The 19,638-nt window shown below is 38.2% G+C and overlaps 1 protein-coding gene across 1 annotated transcript; it reads right to left on the bottom strand.

Moving 5' to 3' along the window:
* Positions 1 to 317: 317 nt before the first annotated feature.
* Positions 318 to 18,424, bottom strand: LOC135468230 (triokinase/FMN cyclase-like). The gene is made up of 17 exons (XM_064746363.1): positions 18,396 to 18,424; positions 16,210 to 16,472; positions 14,787 to 14,891; positions 13,938 to 14,122; positions 12,475 to 12,553; positions 11,768 to 11,857; positions 10,987 to 11,021; positions 9,386 to 9,470; positions 8,684 to 8,773; positions 7,577 to 7,693; positions 6,519 to 6,641; positions 6,016 to 6,150; positions 4,395 to 4,513; positions 3,799 to 3,902; positions 3,336 to 3,369; positions 2,961 to 3,053; positions 318 to 1,962 (listed from the first exon to the last, which is right to left on the bottom strand). The coding sequence occupies exons 2-17, from the start codon at positions 16,418 to 16,420 to the stop codon at positions 1,804 to 1,806; spliced, it is 1,764 nt and encodes a 587-aa protein (XP_064602433.1). The 5' UTR covers positions 16,421 to 16,472; positions 18,396 to 18,424; the 3' UTR covers positions 318 to 1,803.
* Between the last annotated feature and the right edge of the window lie 1,214 nt (positions 18,425 to 19,638).

The raw sequence follows: 19,638 nt of genomic DNA on the forward strand, positions 1-19,638 counted from the left end.
ATGCCGTATATGAGTAAGGCGATGGCTACGGGTGATGCTTGGATAAACCAGCAATCGGCTGCACTATCAATGTATGAGGTTTGAATCCTTCAACCCCTGTTTAAAGATTTACGTTTGAAGGTTTCCTAGATAGCAGTAGCTTGGAGGGGTGGGAGTGAAATATTCTTAGATGGCAAAACCGGAAGCATGTAAATGAATGAAGAGCCTTTGATTAAAGGAGTCTGATTGTCTATCTGAACTTGACAATTTTAATGTTAAGACTGAAGTCATTGACGTTTAAATCTGTTTTCTCATACACGTATCAATAGTTTCCCCAACTACTGTTCTGAGTGAAGTAGTCTTGGTTAGTGTGTAAAACAGGAATCATATAAATTAATGAAGAAACTTAAACTGGAGGCGAAATTAGTTTACGAATTCTACAATTTTGATAAATAGACTGTCATCACATTTATAACGCTGACTTGTAAATTTCTTTTCTCATAATGATATGTGTATCAATAATTTTATTGGATGATAAACCAGGAATTCATGATATAAAAGTTTTGTGTGTGATACATGCATATCGCACTCCTTAAATAGGTCAAATAGTATCACTAAGTAGCATACATGGCACTTGTTCCATCGGCAAGTGAAAAAGAAATTTACAAAGTTAGCATTTAAATATGCATAAATTTAGATTACAGGGAGAATATGGCAAATTTTCAATATATCTCAGTGATGTAATAAAATCTGTTCATCTTCATGACAAAAACAAAGTTGCTTAACATACAAATGCGTAATATTTTTGTTCATGTCAGTTTAAAATTTCATACAATTTACACCTTATAAAATAACATCTTGTATTAATGCATGTATAAAGTGCATATAAAAATATCATAAATTTGTTCACATTTTGTTAGTGAATAATCAAAAAAAGAAATTAAAAATACATTGCACATATCATTTTTCTCTGTCTGGGAGAATTGTACCATTGAACAAATTGTCATGAAACCCAATTTACTTGTCCAAATTTAACTGTAATGTAATGTGGTAATGTAAGTGATTTTCACTGGTCTTACAAGGCATAGTGTGCGTATTCGAATAAGCATTTATAGTTTGGCTAAAACTTAAAGTATATGTAAGGACAAAAACACTTGGAGTCAGAAACAGATGAAGTCACACTTCCTGCTAAACAAAATTATTTTTTTAAATCATGTTAACTACAGGCTCAGTTATAATTGTGATGTTGTGAGGCAAAGTATGCAAACAAATAATGCATAGGCCTCATTCCAGGACTACATGTTGTGAGAGAAGTCAAAATTTAAAATGTTATTTAAATGCAAATTTTTAGAGACTGAAAGAGTCAAAATTGGGAACATGTGTTAGGCCAAAGCAAATCTATTAATGGTTTAAAATTCTTCGTTCATTAATCATGCCTAATACTGAAGTTCTGAATTTTAACTTAGGCAATGCATATCACCTTTTGTGTACATGAAAACAAAAGTATGTTGTTTCTACTGTCCTCATGGCTTTGTAACACTCTTTATAAAACTTGTCACAAAGTGTCAAGTGACAAATCAAGGTCTTTGTATTATATTTGAGAACTATGGTGTGTGTAAACTTCCAAAAATAATATTTGAAAACAGAATGACTTGTTAACTTGGGAAAAATCAGAGAGGTATTTCAGAGCATTTGCCTAGCTCCACTTCACTTCACATGCAATAGAAATATATGTTTATGTATATATTCTTGGTCCTGATTGCAAAAAACATGTTGAAGCCCAAACGTAATCAGCCTAAGTATGTTTTGTGGCACTGTGCCCTGTTATTTCCTGTTCTTCAGGGTATCACTGGCTGCCCTCAAGATGATCGCCACGCCACTGGCCCCGGGGTCAGCCTGGGTTAAGTGATCACCACTGACGTAACTAGCTCGACCTGCCTGAGCTCTCATGCCCACAGTGGTCTTAGCACCGGCCTCTGCTGCCTGAAATCACACCAAGTGTGCAGTATTTATTTTTCACTTACATGTGATGGCTGTAAGTTTTACAGGTGGAGGAAACCAGAGTGAGTGGATTGATCCACCGACCTTTGCCAGGAACCTGACAAATATCTTGACTTAAAAATCTCAGCTGAAACAGTGAAAGTTGGATTTGAACTCACAACATCATTGGTCAAGGGCCTAAGACTCAAAGAGAGCAGGTGTTTGAACCAATGGAGTCAGTAAGGCCTCTGTAGGTGCATTTTGAGAATTGTATGATTGCTCCACAATACCTTCACAATTATTTCAGTACTATTATGCTGGCAAAGAGTTGGAATAAGAAAACCCACCAACATTGACCTGCACAAACAGCCTGCAAGACAACTTCCAATATGCATTCTGTTCTTCAGAAGAACACAAATGACTAATTCCTAAATAAACCTTCAAATGTGTTCTCTGCAAGTGACAAATGAAGAAAGTCATATTACAATCATCCTGAATATGTCTGTGGCAAGATCTGGCCTAATAAGCTCTCGGTTCCACAGAAATCTCTCATGGTGAGAGCCATGAGGATTTTGTAGGTAAAGGCAACAAACCATACGAACGTCTCTCACTTCACTTTATACTCGGTGGTTTAAGAGCTTATAGTGGAAGACAAATGACCCTCTTTCCTTCTGTATCATTATGAGTCTACAAAGTACCCCATGGATATTTAATCATGGAATTGATGGGTACATCAGTACCAAAAAGAAATATTAAGGGGTACAACTGCTGTTCATGCAAATCCAGTATAACGCCACATGCTTTCCTGGACTATATTTATAATACCTATAATTATCAAGTCCAGTATAAAGAGACAGCCTTTCCTGGGTTATGTTACTGCTAATTCGCAAGATTTCAGCAGAAGTCAAATAGGTCTTGATGTAGCCACCTAAGCTACATCAGTGATGTTTACTATCACATATGCACTGTAACTTTTCACACCACAATAAACCAGTACCCACCTCTGCCATCTGGGATAGTATTTCAGCGCTACTCTGCGATTCTCCTCCGGCAAGAGCAGCTAGTTTGTCAGCAGCCGGGATTAAGGCGTCTAGCTGAATTTAGCAGGAAACAATAACAAACATTTAATTGAATACTAAAGTCTATAGGTGTTGTCCACTATATATAATACAGGGTTAATCTGACATGCAAGTCTTCCTTGTACTGGCAAAATGAAACATTTAGAGAGGCTTTTTTTTTAAAGAGTCAGAAGAGTTCTTTGGTGCCAAAGACACAATGTGCATGTAACAAAATGATGAACTTATAAAGCCTACTTTCACAATCATATCTGTTATCAAATTTTCTACACCTGCCAGGAGTCAAAGAAGTTTATTTACCAGAGTTCTGTCTCCTTTGCGAGCACCACCGTACCTGTTAATTAAAAAAAATATGATGATGGATGAGCAACTATTACCAGAAAATAACAAAGTACACCAAAACCAAGGATATGCAGAGGGACTCTTTTAAAAATAGTGACTTTAAAAAAATTATAACTTGAAATATTATATTAAATCTCCTCTTCATCGACAGGGTGGTCTCAAATAAATCACAATTACATGTACCAGTATAACATGTACAATGCTACCTCACTCAAACACCATGTCAAGGACACCAGGCATACATGTATGACACCTCAACTGAGTCACAACTTTAAGACACCAGGCCAAACAACCCTTGTGCTGCATGTCATGCCAGGATGTACATGTACCAAAGAATTATAAAGCCAGGGGTTAAATGCTGGGCCTGACCTGACTCAGTCAGCCATTACAATACTGTTATGGTAAGGCCAAATATACTTACGTCTGTATAGCCTTAATACCTTCGGCGATAGCTGAGCTGAAGGACTGTGTGCTGACCCCTGAGGTTAGTGACCGAGAAGCTGCGGTCAAGAACAGGCTGTAAAGCTGAGGTCAAGAACAGGTAATGTTTCAGTCACAGTCTCACAACATGACAAAAGTATGATTGAATTCATTTTGCCTTTTTCACCCCTCCCCATATACATCTTACACAGTGTTGGCAGTCCTCTGGATGACACATAAACGTAGAAGACAAGATAAAAAGCCTATGACTGCATTTACAATACTTATTTTTTTTTTTTAGTTTCATAATTAAAGAGACCATATTTATAGCTTTTGGCCAATGCGGTTGGTGTGAGTTCAGATCCAGCTCATGATAGCTTACTCTCCGGTTGTGGAAAGGTTTTCCAGCAACCTGTGTATAGTTGTGTGTTTTCCCTAGGCTCTGCCTGGTTTCCTCCCACCATAATGCTGGCAGTCAATGTGCAAGTGAAATATTCATGAGTACAGCATGAAAACCAATCAAATAAATCAATAAATTAAAGCTTTTGTTATAAACAGGAACCTGACCTCAAGCCAGCAAATTTTTTAGTAACTTACAGCCCCTGATGATCCACCCATGGTTTTCTCCACCGTCTCAGCCAGAACAACAAACAAGTTTGCTGCGTTACTCATCAAGGGCGGGGGATCTCCACTAGTACCCAACACCTCCAATATTGCTTCAAACAAAATGCAGTTTAAAAAAAAAAAAATTCATGACAATTCAGCAGGGATATTTAAATTAAACTACACTATCCAGACCTGAAACATTAAAACAGCAGAAAGTTTGGACCTCTTCATTATGAGGATAATTAACCTTGCAAACATTGTAGGAGCCTTAGAATCTTATCAGGTGGTATTTGGTATCCTGTTTACATGAATCTTACCTCATGTACCAGATACATATGTGTATAGTACAGTGTATCTCATCTCACTCTCTATTTAACACTGTGCTCATATGTTAAGTCACATCATACACTCTATTTCCATACACCTATTAAGACAGGCATCTATCTCAATCCCAGCATGCATGTATCTTACATTGGGCTACCTCACTAGCTTTAAATACCTTTTGTCACTCACTGTGTACTTACGTATACTTTCTGCAGGCTTATCTCCTGAAGTCACAGCACATTCTCTCCCCCCTCAGTGTGTATCTCACTACGTGCCCTTCTCCTAAGTAATGTAACTCTCTATTCCCTCACAATGTATCTCCTAAAGTCACACCACACTCTGTTCCCTCACAATGTCTCTCCTAAAGTCACACCACATTCTGTTCCTTCACAGTGTATCTCCTAAAGTCACACCACATTCTGTTCCCTCAGAGTTTATCTCCTAAAATCACACCACATTCTGTTTTTCTCACAGTGTATCTCCTAAAGTCACACCACATTCTGGTCCCTCACAGTATATCTCCTAATGTCACACCACATTCTGTTCCGCCACAGTGTCTCTCCTAAAGTCACACCACATTCTGTTCCCTCAGAGTGTATCTCCTAAAGTCACACCACATTCTGTTCTCTCACAGTGTATCTCCTAATGTCACACCATATTCTGTTCCCTCACAGTGTCTCTCGTAAAGTCACACCACATTCTGTTCCCTCAGAGTTTATCTCCTAAAATCACACCACATTCTGTTTTTCTCACAGTGTATCTCCTAAAGTCACACCACATTCTGGTCCCTCACAGTATATCTCCTAATGTCACACCACATTCTGTTCCCCCACAGTGTCTCTCCTAAAGTCACACCACATTCTGTTCCCTCAGAGTGTATCTCCTAAAGTCACACCACATTCTGTTCTCTCACAGTGTATCTCCTAATGTCACACCATATTCTGTTCCCTCACAGTGTCTCTCGTAAAGTCACACCACATTCTGTTCCCTCAGAGTTTATCTCCTAAAATCACACCACATTCTGTTTTTCTCACAGTGTATCTCCTAAAGTCACACCATATTCTGTTCCTTCACAGTGTATCTCCTAATGTCACACCACATTCTGTTCTCTCACAGTGTATTTCCTAATGTCACACCACGTTCTGTTCCTTCACAGTGTATCTCCTAAAGTCACACCACATTCTGTTCTCTCACAGTGTATTTCCTAATGTCACACCATATTCTGTTCCCTCACAGTGTATCTCCTAAAGTCACACCACACTATGCATTCCCTCGCTGTGTACCCTACCTTGTGCCCCTCTCCTGAGGGTTGATCCGCAATCTCCATCCCCACTCTGTTTGTCAAGAGCATTTAGTTCCAACTCGCTGGCAATAAGTATCACACACGCACCCTTCACAGCCTGATACAGATCGGACTGTTGATCTGAAGGAAACAAAGAACATGCTTTATTTTATGTAGTAGATATTGGGAAATTGGCAATTTCACTACCATGGCAACTGCTGAAATGGCCCAATATCAATGTATCCACCAAAAATTAAAACCAAACCATACAGACAGGAGGACAAAGTCACGATATCCTTATACAGCACACCTAATGTCAGCCCTACAAAAAAGACAAGCTCAAAGTAGGCATTCTCAGCCCTGTTGTTCAATTTATTTATTTGATTGAAGTTTCATGCCGTACTCAAGAATACCCAGCAGGAAAGTGAGCGAATGTAGTCATCTCAGAAATGACTTAGAACTAATTACCTTTGAAGACAAAACGCATTAAAGTACATTTGTGTTCAAACCTTTAGATAACTGGACTTCCACAGTGGATTGGTCGCCCTTGTTCTGTACAACTGGGCTCTGCTTGTGAGTGGCTCCTATGGGGTTGTGAGGTAACACCCAGCCTGGGGCTCTTGTGGGGCTATCTGAAATGACAACACAGAGAGTCTATAGTTCCACAAGAGGCCTTGCTGGCTAAAAGAGTTAAAACTCTAGCCAGCTGTACCCATCAGGTGTTTGACCAATGATCAATTTCAGATGCAGCTTTAAACCATGAAGTTTGTCAGGTACCTGGTGGAGGTTTTTGGTTTACTCCAGTAACCTAAAAATCCATGCTAGAAATTAAATAAGTATTGAGCATGGCTAATAAATAAATATAAACTGAAATATTATAGACAGGACAAAGCCCATGTGAAAACCAGGACCTTCCGCACGTTGCTGAAAGACCTTCCCAGATACGGCTGGAGAGGAAGCCAGCATGAGCTACCGCTCAGGAACCACAATGGCGAGAGGCTCCTGGGTTAATGCCCCGCACTAGCACACAAATCATTATCTCAACCATACATACATTGTACATATACAATACATGTCACTGTTTATAACTTATCACTGAGTTCACAACACCAAGATCACTTTCTCTGTTCACAGTTTTGATACTGCATTTGCCACAGCAAAATACAACTGCTCACTCCCGCCAACTTCCCACAACTTGCGTGATTTTGCGCTGGTCTCATAGCTCTCCTATGTTGAAGGTATTAAAGTAACCATTAGACCCGGAAGTGACTGTTATCAATACAGTACGGAAATGTACATACTGTGTTCGGAACTTTTATACATATTAATATCATGCAAAGATTAAAAAAAAAATGTGGGTCTGGCAGCAACCTGCGGATGGCTGTGGGTTTCCCCTGGGCTCTGCCCGGTTTCCTCCCACCATAATGCTGACCGCCGTCGTTTAAGTGAAATATTCCTGAGTATGGCGTAAAACACCAATCAAATAAATAAATAAAAGATGTGTAGAGAGTTTTTGTCTGATGCCAAATGGTCAAATCTACAAACTTTATGTGGAAATATGTTTTACCCAAGCACTGCTTCAGGAAGTCGTTGAGGACCAGAATTGTGATGGAGAACCCAGCCATTTCCAGAGAGCTCATAAACGTCCCGTTATATAGTTGGGTCACGGACACGCCCTTTGTATCTGATTATATGAATAATAGAAAGAAGATGATTCAAACATAGGGTGAAGAAATCCAACCTCTCAGAGTACACAAGTTTTTTTCAGATTTAATGACGTTACTGAAGATAACTGAAATTACAATTTTGAAGTTTCCAGTTACAACATCATTGTAGCATCAGTGCATTTTAACATAGGAGTGCATAAAATAATTAATACTGTCCATTACTGAGGATTTTTATTTCCAGAAAAATGCAGATGAATTTATGGACTTACCTGCTACCTAGGAATATACTAATCTCATCTTCTGACAATTTTCAATACTGTATGTACAAACACTATTGATTTGCCCTAAAGTGATCACCATTATTGGATCATGCTGAGGGCGGAAAAGTTCACTTGCTATGTGCATTTATTCATTTATATATTTATTTCATTGGTGTTTTACGCCGTACTCAAGAATACTTCACTTATACGACGGCGGCCAGCATTATGGTGGGTGGAAACCGGGCAGAGCCTGGAGGAAACCCACGACCATCCGCAGGCTGCCGGCAAACCTTAGCACGTACGACTGGAAAGGAAGCCAGCATGAGCTGGACTTGAACTCACAACGACCGCATTGGTAAGAGACTCCTGGGTCATTACGCTGTGCTAGCACGCTAACCGACTGAGCCTTGGAGGCCCCTGCTATCCACATACATGTACACATACATACTGGATCAAGGTCTGGTTTCATGAAACTTTCTAAGTTCAGCAAATTCCTTAAGTTTGTAGTTTTTTGCGCAAGTCCAACACGGAGTATTTCTTCCAAAAAAAAAAAAACAGCCAAACACTGCATTAGTGTATTATGTTGCTGAAGCAAAACACTTTTGCTAAAGCAAAAAAAAAAATTTCAAAATTTTACGAATCCAAGGCAAGGGATTTAAGTCAGCTAATTCCTTTATACAGCACATGATCAAAATACCTGTACATATAGATACAAACCATGACAGACGCTTCGTTACAAAGTGTTACCTAAGTAGGAATAAGACTCCATGGCTAGAATATTCATTTCCAGGACAGAGGTTCCTCCCAGGTTATTCACCATGCAGGCCACTTCATCCCCTGCAACAAGCAAATTAATAACGATTAAAGTAATTAACAGATCATGGTACAGATCATATCCGAATTGTTTCAACATTATTCTACAACTGTTTCAAACCTAGATCAACATCATACAGATACATTACAGAGAAAGTTAATAACCATATTCAGGAAAGAGTGTCTTTTCCATCAAAATCAGCTGAAAATTCTTCTTCATGTATTAGCTGACCACCATTATTAGTTTTGGTTATTTTGGTCGAAGAATATATAATTTAAAATTCATGATTTCCCTTAATATCAGCCGTAAACTCTCATCCCTGCATATTACAACACTTTGAATACATTCTGACGGCATGACTCATCATCTAGCACAACTGGGGCTTGACCATTATCTATTAAACACAAATTATGTAAGTGTACTAAGAAGTACAACATTACCACAGTTGTCTTGTAAATCCATCAATTCAGCCCATTTTTCACCGCCAAAATGTCAATCTTAAAACAAACTTAAATACACTGTGACATTGACTTTCTACGTTTCGTGAAAAGATTCTAGCGCATCATTCAAGAATGTTTAAAGACTACAAGCAACCGAAAACTCATAACTATAATCAAGAGTTTCAAAGTACTTACCAGATTTGAGTTTTAAGGAAGTCTGATTGGCTGGATTGGTCATGTGATTGATCATAATCTGTACAGCTTCCTTGGCAGATGTTAGCTGATACAACAACAGCACAAATTATCGATACATCCAACATGTAGCTAGTATTACAACACAAACTGTTAAACGTAAGAGATCTTTGTACACTTAACTCAGACCACTAATAAATATCAAAAGTCTTTTAAATAGAAGGCTGCCACTCTGAATTACAACTACACAGCACTGGGGACAAGAAAAACCGTGGATGTCAGATATTTGCCAGATCTGACCATTTAAAGAGGGAGTGAGTGCTTGGGGTTTAACGTCGTATTTAACAATTTTTCAGTCATATGATGATGAAGGAATCCTTAGAGGACCATTTAAAGAGTTTCTGATACAAAGCCTGGCCTTTGTTATTTCTCACATCAGCCAATCAGAATCGGTTCAGTATCTCTTAAAAGTTAAAAGATGCATGAAAAGGAGCTCTAAAACAAAAACTATCATTTAAGGAAACTGAACAAAGTTATGCCAACAACGAAGTTTCATTTTTAGGCATGTCTTAATTGCCCCTCTCATTTATGCATATTTTCCATCAATGATTGATTCAACTTAGTGCCCCATTCCCCATCCCCATTAGGGCTCTCATCACCATACAACTGTTTGACACCTACAATCACTGATTTCAAAACTTCATGCTACTTAATTTCTGGACTGACAGTGTGCCCCTGAGAAACTTCTTTTTTGTACTGTTACACGTTAGGACACATCCTAAACTGCAAAATAAGAAATACAAACCAACAACTTCATGTACAAAATCTCTTGTGAATGAAATTATCATTTATGGTTGAATACTAATGTATATATTTGTATCACACATCAATCCTACACCTTTCTACACACACCTCGGATGTGATCCTCAAGTTCTCACATTACAACCCTCATCAAATTTGAAACAAAAAAAGAAAATGTTTAATGCTTCCAAGAAACGGCAGCACATACTGACCTGCAGTATCATATCAACTCAGACCGTACAGGAAAAAGTAATAAACAATTTCTGAGAGGGAAAACTCTGCAGAACATTTGATCAAAAGCTGATGATGCAGTAACCTGGGTGACCTTTTGTGATGTGCAATAGGGAGTTGAGATGCTGAGGTTTAGGGCAGCTTGTTGCACCTTCTGCAAAGATGGTTCGGGAGTTTTACTGGGTCAGACCTCTTTGAGCGAAAGATGTAATGGGAGACTGTGAGAGAGCTGTGTGAGAGCTGGGCATGGAACAGTGTGACCTAAGACAATCCGACCATGATGGGTGTATAAGTAAGTACAAGTAAGTATATGTACACAACTGGCTCACATCTACAGTACCTGTGTTTGTTGATGACCTGTTTCTAATACGTTCATAGTGAAAATCAAATTCTTCAGTAATAGATGGTGACATGACCTAATGCTTTACCACTCCAAGAATCAGGTTTGTCTAAATTTCATAAAAGATTTGAGGTTGCTTGTAATTACTGAATAAACATGAGTAGGACAGATGTAGATCTGACAGGCATAATTACGTACATGTATATAACTCGGGTAGCTGTAGTATACCTACTTTCATCCTCTTCACTCCAGCCTCGCCATGGATGCCTAAAGAAGAAAATGCACACAAAAATATTAAATTAAAAAATTAGCTATAAAGGATCATAGTTTAAATGTTAGTTAAGTGTTGACGAAAACAATTGTGAATACATAAATAAAGTTTTATTTATTAAATTGATTCAATGAAAAAAGAAAACTGATTCTTACAACATCCTTTTCTGAGCCTGTGTTCTTCTGAATATGTAAAACTAACATTAAAGGATAGAGGAAAAGAGTATACAAACGAAGAGTATGGTTTTAGGTAATATGAAGAGAGATATGACAAAAGAAAACAAATGAGAAATATACTTTATTTATTTTTGAGGCATATTTTTTTATATTTTCCTATTATATTCCTAACCCCTCTATTTCATGTACACTGTCTGTCAATGGTCAGGAATATTTGGAAATGATGTACTATGAACATACTGGGAATGCTGGACCAGCTTAGCACCCCCAATTCGCCCCCCCCCCCCCCCCCGCAAACCCCACTTCACCCTTAAACAAAAGTTCTCTTAATAGCTATCACCACTGACATCCTCACAACACTCTACTTAATATCCTGACTGACCCTTAGGAAAACTGTAGTTTAAAGCCATATTTACACCTAAAAAAGAAAGCTTTTCACTACTTCTGTGTTTTGCGCTTATAGGCCGCATCCTAAACTGCATATTAGGAAATAAAAAAAAACAAACAAGTATTTCATGTATCCCTTAAACTGAGGGAGTGAACTACATGTATCGTGCTGTGCTCACCCAGCCCGAGCTCCATCTCATCTGCTGCCAGGCTGAAGGAAGGGCCAGAGCCTGGTACACTACATGGGGTCAAGCTTAGCCCGATTGTCCCTAAACAGAAAGAGGCAAAACACATTCACATCATCATTATTGATCATCAGGCTCCATAACATTTATTTATTTGCTGATTCATTTGCTTGGTGCTTCACACCCTGCTTAAGAATATTTCACTTGTAAAAAAGGTGACCAGCATTATGGTGGGGGGAAATTAGGCAGAACTGGTGGGGGGGACCTATGATCATTTGCAGGTTGATGCCAGACCTTCCCATGTACGGTCAAGGAGGAAGCCTGCCCGAGCTGGACTATCACCGATCGTTAATCTTTAGGCCATGGAGGTTTATTCATAACAACCTCAAGGTTGTCAAACTAAATTCAGTTTTACTGTGCTTTGAAAACTGGGTAAGGCGTCTCAGTGAAGCAGTTCTACATAAAAGAGCAGTGGAAATTCGTCCTGCAACAAGGAGGCACATTACATGCACTGTAAGGATTCCTTCGTCATTATATGACTGAAAAATTGTTAAGTGTGACATTAAACCCCAAGCACTCACTCACTCACTCACTCTGAAATAGAAATAATACACGTCAAGGGAAAATGAAAATTGTATCTGCAAAATTATGTCAAAGTTTACATACCTATACCTGTACATGTATGTCAAACAAAAACTTACCCATCTGCCTAATAGACTCTTTCAGGCTTGTCACAATCTCTTCAAGAGGCTTTCCCTGCTCAGCCATAGCTCCTGCTAACTACAACAACAACACTATCAGAACAAGCAAAAATTGGTTTACACTCATTACACTAAAGTCAGACGGAAAACTTTGCCACCAATGACCATGGTTCTTGTATTGCAGTCTGTGTATATGTTATTGTTGAAGAATTTGATTGGACACAGGATCATTCATTATTACTCATCAGCCACCAATCTCATGAATACAGCCACAGAAGAGATTTGGGATTGCTAGAGATACATGTAGTGTAATACACTGTATGTCACCTAAAGTTTAGCATTTTTCAAGTGATCTCATCACTTTGACAGGCCGCTTTGGTGGCCTCATGGCTTAAACGGACAGACCCGGGGTCATACCAAAGACTTTAAAATTGGTACTGGCAGCTGCCTCCCTTGATGCTCAGCACTAAGTGGTTAGAGCAAGGAAGCAGGACTGGTTGACCCAGTGTCTGTATAATGTGAGTCAGGTGGAGTCTCATGTCTAGTGATTTCGACTTGATACTTCAGAGGCAGCAGAATTTTGGTGGCATGGACTCGACCTGCCACAAGAAGACAGTACATGCACACACACCTAATGACACCTCATTGCCATATGACTGAAAAATTTGTGTTTTTTAATAAAGTTTGATAAAAAAAAAAAACAAAATGTTAGTGTGGAACAAAATTTAGCTGTGACAACTCCAGGTTTTGAACAAAGGACATCAGAGTCAGGCCCCTAATCCTCAACACGACATCTCATCCATACAGACAATTACTATGACTTAAAAAAAAAGACAATAAATAATATACTCTAAATTCACAATATTTTTGCATATGAAAACGCAACCTTAAGTGTAATTTAAGCACCTTTGTACTTTTTGATTTAAAAGTATATTGCTTGGGCTGGTACAATTTCTACACTTCAGAATATTGCCCTCAGAATACGTTTGAATAAACATCTGCAAACACGTAAAAAGTTGAAGATTGACAGTAACCCAAGTTTTTTAGGAAGAGGGGTGAAAACAGATCTCAACGGTCACAACCATTTTAATCTCATGTCCTTGGTAACTCAATAAATCATTTATAATCTGGAATTCTTGTGAGGCCATAGAATGTGTTATGTAAATGGAACCCAAATCAAGATGTTGTGTCATTCCTGCCTCTAGATCATATGGTTAAAAGGCAAATCATGGTGAGGTAAGCAGAAATAGCTGTGTTCCTGAGTTTTAGAAAACACGTAGGCACTTTCCATTTATTCAATCTATGGGATTTTCCTCACTTTGAACTTCAATATCTCAGACTCAGTTATGCAAAGTCACAAAGACAAAAAGTTATGCTTTTTAGACTTCATACGGATTACTTGATCAGTGGAGATATACATTTAGTTTGCAGTTTTCTTTTACAGCACTTGCTATCAGACAAACCTTGTGGGCAATGACAGTACCACAGAGTCCACGTCGGCCCGCAGTCTTGTCCGCGGAAGCTAAGGCACAATCCTCATCAACGATCACCATGCCCACTTTATACCCCTCATTCTGAGCCCGTTCAGCAGCCAGACCAAAGTTCAATCTATCTCCTGTGTAATTCTTCACTATCAAAAGCGTACCAGCTGAAATCAAACATAAATAGCATTATCACAGTTCAGTACCCAAAATTTTGCTTGATATTTTGCGTAAATGTCAACTGACAGAATTATGGTGGGGAGGAAAATGGGCTAAAACTCATTGGGTGAAAAGTTTTCAATGTACTGCTGTGCATGTTGTTAGTTTGTACAAACATGCTGACGTCCTAGGGTATAAATGTCACCAAGTGGAGTAAACAGGCAGTTGTGTTGATTTATGTCATGTCAACTAATGTCTGGCGACGACATGACATAAAGTCTTACTATTTGACGTACATGTATAACATTGAATGCACATTCAAGGGAAGTAACTATGTAATCTGGAATTCTACTCTCTTATGAAGGGTGCCACAAAACAGAAAATTTATTTTCTCTCTTTATAACAGCTCTTCATAATCATAAAAAACTGTTAGATAACAACTTTTCATTTTTTCCAGAAACTACTGACAGACAGCAAAAATATGCTTGTACTTTTGCAACAGCTTAGTCATAACACTTATATATGTATTTCTTGCAGTATTTTTTCTAGCAAATTTAACATGTTGATGGTGCAAATGTAAAAGTGCATACTGCACCTAGATGACAGATCTCTATGAGCATTTCTTGAAATTTACCCAGTCACCGAATACAAAAAGGTTTCCTTAATTCTCACCTCTACTTCCAACTGTTCTTATTGCAGCCAGTATATCAGCTGGTGGAGGGGATGTGAACACAGACCCTGCCACCACGGCACTTAACATGCCCTTCCCCACGTAGCCTGTCAGCACAATAAGCAACAAGCATCCAGTAAAATAAACATGGCAGAAAATCTCCATAACCTAATTTAACGGTTTTGAGTCCAGAAACCTTAAAAACGTATCAGAATCTGCTTTGCATTGGTTATACTAATAATAGCTTTGGGGAATTTCACTTTGGCTCAGTTGGTAGATTTATTTTATTTATTTATTTGATCAGCTGAATTTGATCACCATCAGCTGAAATTTTTCCCTTGGAAAAATATGATGGAAGTCAGTTTTATGGGCGGAACAACCTGGAGTAAAGCACCGATGTTTGGCAAGTTGCTGGTGTAGATATTCACATGAGTGGAAGACAAGAAGTCTTAACAAACATTAGACTTTGCAAACGGTGATGCAAACGCTCTTGACCGTATAATGTACCCACACCTCATGTGAAAGCGATAAAACACAAGCGCCTTAACTTCTCAGCCATGCCCTACTCCATTAGTTATAGTCGAGAACTGGATTTCGGATGTGGAGGTCAAAGATCAAACTCTGACGTGACCCACTTGAAAGGTACGAAATCCTTCAACCCTTATCAGGCCATGCTCACCAATCCGGTTCCATGTAGCATGGGCCTGTGGATGTGGAGGCGACTTAATAGATAGAGGATTTAAGCAGAAGGAGAGCAATACAGGTAGGACTAGCTTTCCAGTCTCAATGGGAATTTTCTTTTAGCTCAACTGACTGAGTACTGGGCTTCAGATAGTGGGGTCAGAGATTAAGTCTGAGAGTGACCCAAGGAATAAATCTTTCAGCCACTACAAGTCTATATATATACAATACGTCAATCCTTGATTTGATTTGGTTTGATTGGTGTTTTATGCCGTACTCAAAAATATTTCACTTATACGATGGCGGCCAGCATTATGGTGGGAGGAAACCCACCACTATCCGCAGGTTGCTGAACAGACCTTCCCACGTACGTAAATCCTTGAACCTTGAAAACAAAACATTAGTTTTCACCATTATAGTGTGTGTAAGAATCTGAGATGCAGTAACAAACAGCATTTCAGCCAGGATTTTTTTTCTTCTTTTGGGGGTGGGCAAGCATTATATGTTTCAATTACTAAATTGATTTACTATGATTCTTCAATCTTTTAGCATGTTTGCAAGGTGTCTATTCAAGCATATCCTGAAGACATCATTCTGTGATACTTTTTGTGAAGCCCTGAAATTGGCCAGCCCAACCAATGTAGTTTGGTCTCCAAAATCAGATTAAAAATGTGAATAAATTGCATTGTGTTTCATCAATGCAAAAAGGTTGAGGAATTGTGTTCATGAGCCAGGTCATCTTACCAGCATGAGCAGGTTCATGTCCAGAGCCCCCACCACTGACCAGGGTCACCTTTCCCTCACTGATGACCTCACTAATGTCTGACCTGACCACCACCCTGTGAGAGTCCAGCACTTGGACACCAGCATGACAACGCACAAACCCTTCCAAACTCTCATCCACACAGCGATCAACACAGTTGATCAACTTCTTCCCAACCTGGCCTGTGCTCATCTTTGTTGACTGGCTCACAAGGGATTATAATTTACAACTGTAACCAGGTCGTCTGAAATCATAAGATTGTTTCCTTTGTTTATTTGATTTGTCTTTGACTCAAGAGATTTTTTTCACTTACATAATGCAGGTGGGTGGTGAAAACCGGGGTGCTGGGAGTAAACAACCCCAAATTACCTAGTATTAGTCAAACACCCTTAGGTCAGTTTCATGAAGTGTTAAGTAGCCCCCAGCTACAAAGTACACTTCAAGTCTCTATGACACAGGTTGTCATAGTAGTTAAGGGCTTTCATACAGTAGCTAAATGAGCTTCATGAAACTGACCTTTGACTTAAAGACTGCAATTGGTTAGGGAATGATACTTTGAAGCCAAAGACCTTTAAAAATCGAAGTACGCATCACTAAATAGAACGCTTAAAACTATACATAAATATACTGTCATTTATTTTTTTTAGATTTTTGTCAAGAGGGTTAAAGACGCTCACACATTTGAATTCTAAGGTGGGCTTTATGGACCATACTATCAGAATTTAGGAACTCTTAACTCACAGGAAGTTTTTCAACTCTAATAACAATACTGAACGTTGGAATAACTCTTTTTTTACCCATGGATAAAAGATTTCTGATAAAAGATTCCCCAAAATTCCTTCCTTCTGGCAAACATCAGGAAAAAAGGTGATGTGATGTCAGAGTTCCTAGATACTGTCAGCATGGCTCATAAAGCCCACCTTACTAATTCAAACATTTGAATGCCTTTCAACATTATTAAAACAATCTGAAAAAATAATTGAAAGCATTTTTACTCGTAGTATCTTTCAGCTGTCTGTATGATGAACCTTACTTCACATTTTAGCTTTCTTTCACTTTAACCCAAATACAATCAAACTTCTGCATTTCAATAAAAATAACTAATAAAATATAATCCTTTCAGATTATATGTGGAATACAAACTATAATACTGTAGGTGTATATGAGCCATCAGATCTTTGGGAGGAGGGTGCAGAGTTAAGAGTCAAGCCCATGTATACATGTAGGTTACTTTATTTCACCTTTTCAGCTTTTTCAAGAGACACATTTTCATTGGGCCACTTAAGAGCATTCTGTGATTTTGATTAATCTTTTTTTCACAAAAACTTAAGTCTTCATCAAAAATATCATTATAAGGTCTTTATGTGCTTCTGAAGGTACATTTTTCCATACCAAACGGTGAAATACAGTATCCATGCAGCAAGTATTTATCATCGACCTTGTATGTAAAACTACCATTTCTTCTGCAATTATTCTTTCATGTCTGTGGGTTACTTGTTTTAATCTGATAATCTTTCCCGTATTGTACATTACCATGGTGTTTATTTAGACATATTTTGAAGGCCCTTTTGCTGTAGAAACTGGTGGACAATGCTTTTATCTGGTCTTAATTTAAAAATAGTTTTCCTGGTGCTTTGAAATATAAGTTTAACAATTATTTTTAAAAAATGCATCTTTATGAATGTCTGTGTAAAATACAATTGCATGGAGTGAACTAAGGACACCCACAGGTGGTTGGGTGGGAAGGGGTGTGTGGCTGGAGGGAGGGGTAGTGTATGATACTCAAGTTGGTACTGGGTGGTACGGTACACAATGGGAAAGAAGTGAACTCGACACTGCATAAAGTATGCATTATGACATAGACCCGAAGGAAAACGAGACATTCACTGTAAGTCACATACGGTGCTATGATGTGTGACACAATTGTACAATGTCTTTTAGTTAAGTTAGTTTCGGTTTCAAAATCCTCATATCCCTAACCCTAGGGTCGATGTTCGCATAACTTAATTATCAGACTTATACTGAAAAGTAAGAGGTTGTCAGAAAACGACAGTCAACATTTTCATATTACTGAAGAATCCGTGGACTTGTGAATATATAATGATGATGTACATTTGTTATAACATGGGAGAAAACACAAGTAAACTAGCTGAAATCTGAAACTAACATTACTACCCGCCCTTTGGCCGATCCTTAACATCCGGTTAAAGATCTTGCATGGGAGATAATTTGATCGCCAATGGGATCAAGGGGGACAACTATACTTGTACATAGTGTGAAGGCGTATATACTCTCCAAACATTGTAAAAGCCTGGTCAGAAATGCAAATAAATGCCCAGTGGGTAATCCAGGTCTACAAAAGAAAAGAAAAGAAAAGAAAGAAAGAAAGAAAGAAAGAAAGAAATAAATACGCCCCAAACTCTTTAAATGAAATGAGAAAACTTTTTCCGTCTAATACTAGTAACTGCCACTTTATTAAACGATTTTGCCTGCTCATTTTAATTCTTTTTTAAATTTTTATTTAAAATACCGTGATCCATCCATACATTGGTAGGAAAAGCTTATCTAACATTCACAGCTCAGTTTTGCATGACTTAATAAGTGATTTAAGTGTAGATGATAACTGGAGAGAAAAGAACCCCCACACATGTCATTTACATGGCGGACAGATAATAACACTCAGTCAAGGACTGATTTTTTGGCTTGTATCATTGGGAATTTCAAAGTTTGTGAAATCTACAGGAACAAAGCCCAGTATAAAAAGTGATCATAAGCTGATATTCTGTTCTTTCTGCCTTAAAACATCAAGATCACTAAATTTTTGTAAATTTAATAATACACTCTTGAACGACAATGTCTTTACACACCAAGTGACAGATATGCTGTCCGAATTAAAAGATACCGGTACTCAGTATGACTGGGTTTCTACTCATTCATGGGAATGAATCAAATATAAAGTAATAACTGTTGCAATTCAGTTTTGTAAGGAAATGTCAGTTAACAGGAAAAAACAATGAGCAAGATTTAGTGAAACCACTTACAGTTATTCACAGGCAGATGGTCTCCATCTGTTAAAATGTAAAAGCAATTCGAGCAAATGTATGAAAAATAAAAGCTCAAGGTGCAATGTTTAGATCTAGTATACGATGGGCAGAAAAAGGGGAAAGATCCCCAAATACTTCTTTAATATAGAAAAATCCTGTGCCAACAAAAAAAGCGATATTGGAACTCGCTGATGATGTTAGTGTTGAAAAACAAGTCCCCATGAAATCCTGTTAGAATTATGCTAGTTTTATTCCAATTTATATTCTTCAAAACATGACAGAGACCATAATTTTGATGATAATTTTGACTGTTGGTAACTAAAAGGCCCCTTCGGTCTCGGAAACTGGAAACCATGCCCTTGATTC

The sequence above is a fragment of the Liolophura sinensis genome, chromosome 6 (assembly GCF_032854445.1).
Source record: "Liolophura sinensis isolate JHLJ2023 chromosome 6, CUHK_Ljap_v2, whole genome shotgun sequence".
NCBI lineage: Eukaryota > Metazoa > Mollusca > Polyplacophora > Chitonida > Chitonidae > Liolophura > Liolophura sinensis.

Bases quoted from the DNA above. Each gene is read 5' to 3' on its own strand.
- LOC135468230 (XM_064746363.1), bottom strand. From the start codon at position 16,420: ATGAGCACAGGCCAGGTTGGGAAGAAGTTGATCAACTGTGTTGATCGC. The intron at 14,892-16,209 runs GTAAGATGACCT...TTGTGCTGACAG, and splicing joins ACATGAACCTGCTCATGCTG to GCTACGTGGGGAAGGGCATG. The intron at 4,514-6,015 runs GTAGGGTACACA...TTTTGTTTGAAG, and splicing joins CCTCAGGAGAGGGGCACAAG to CAATATTGGAGGTGTTGGGT.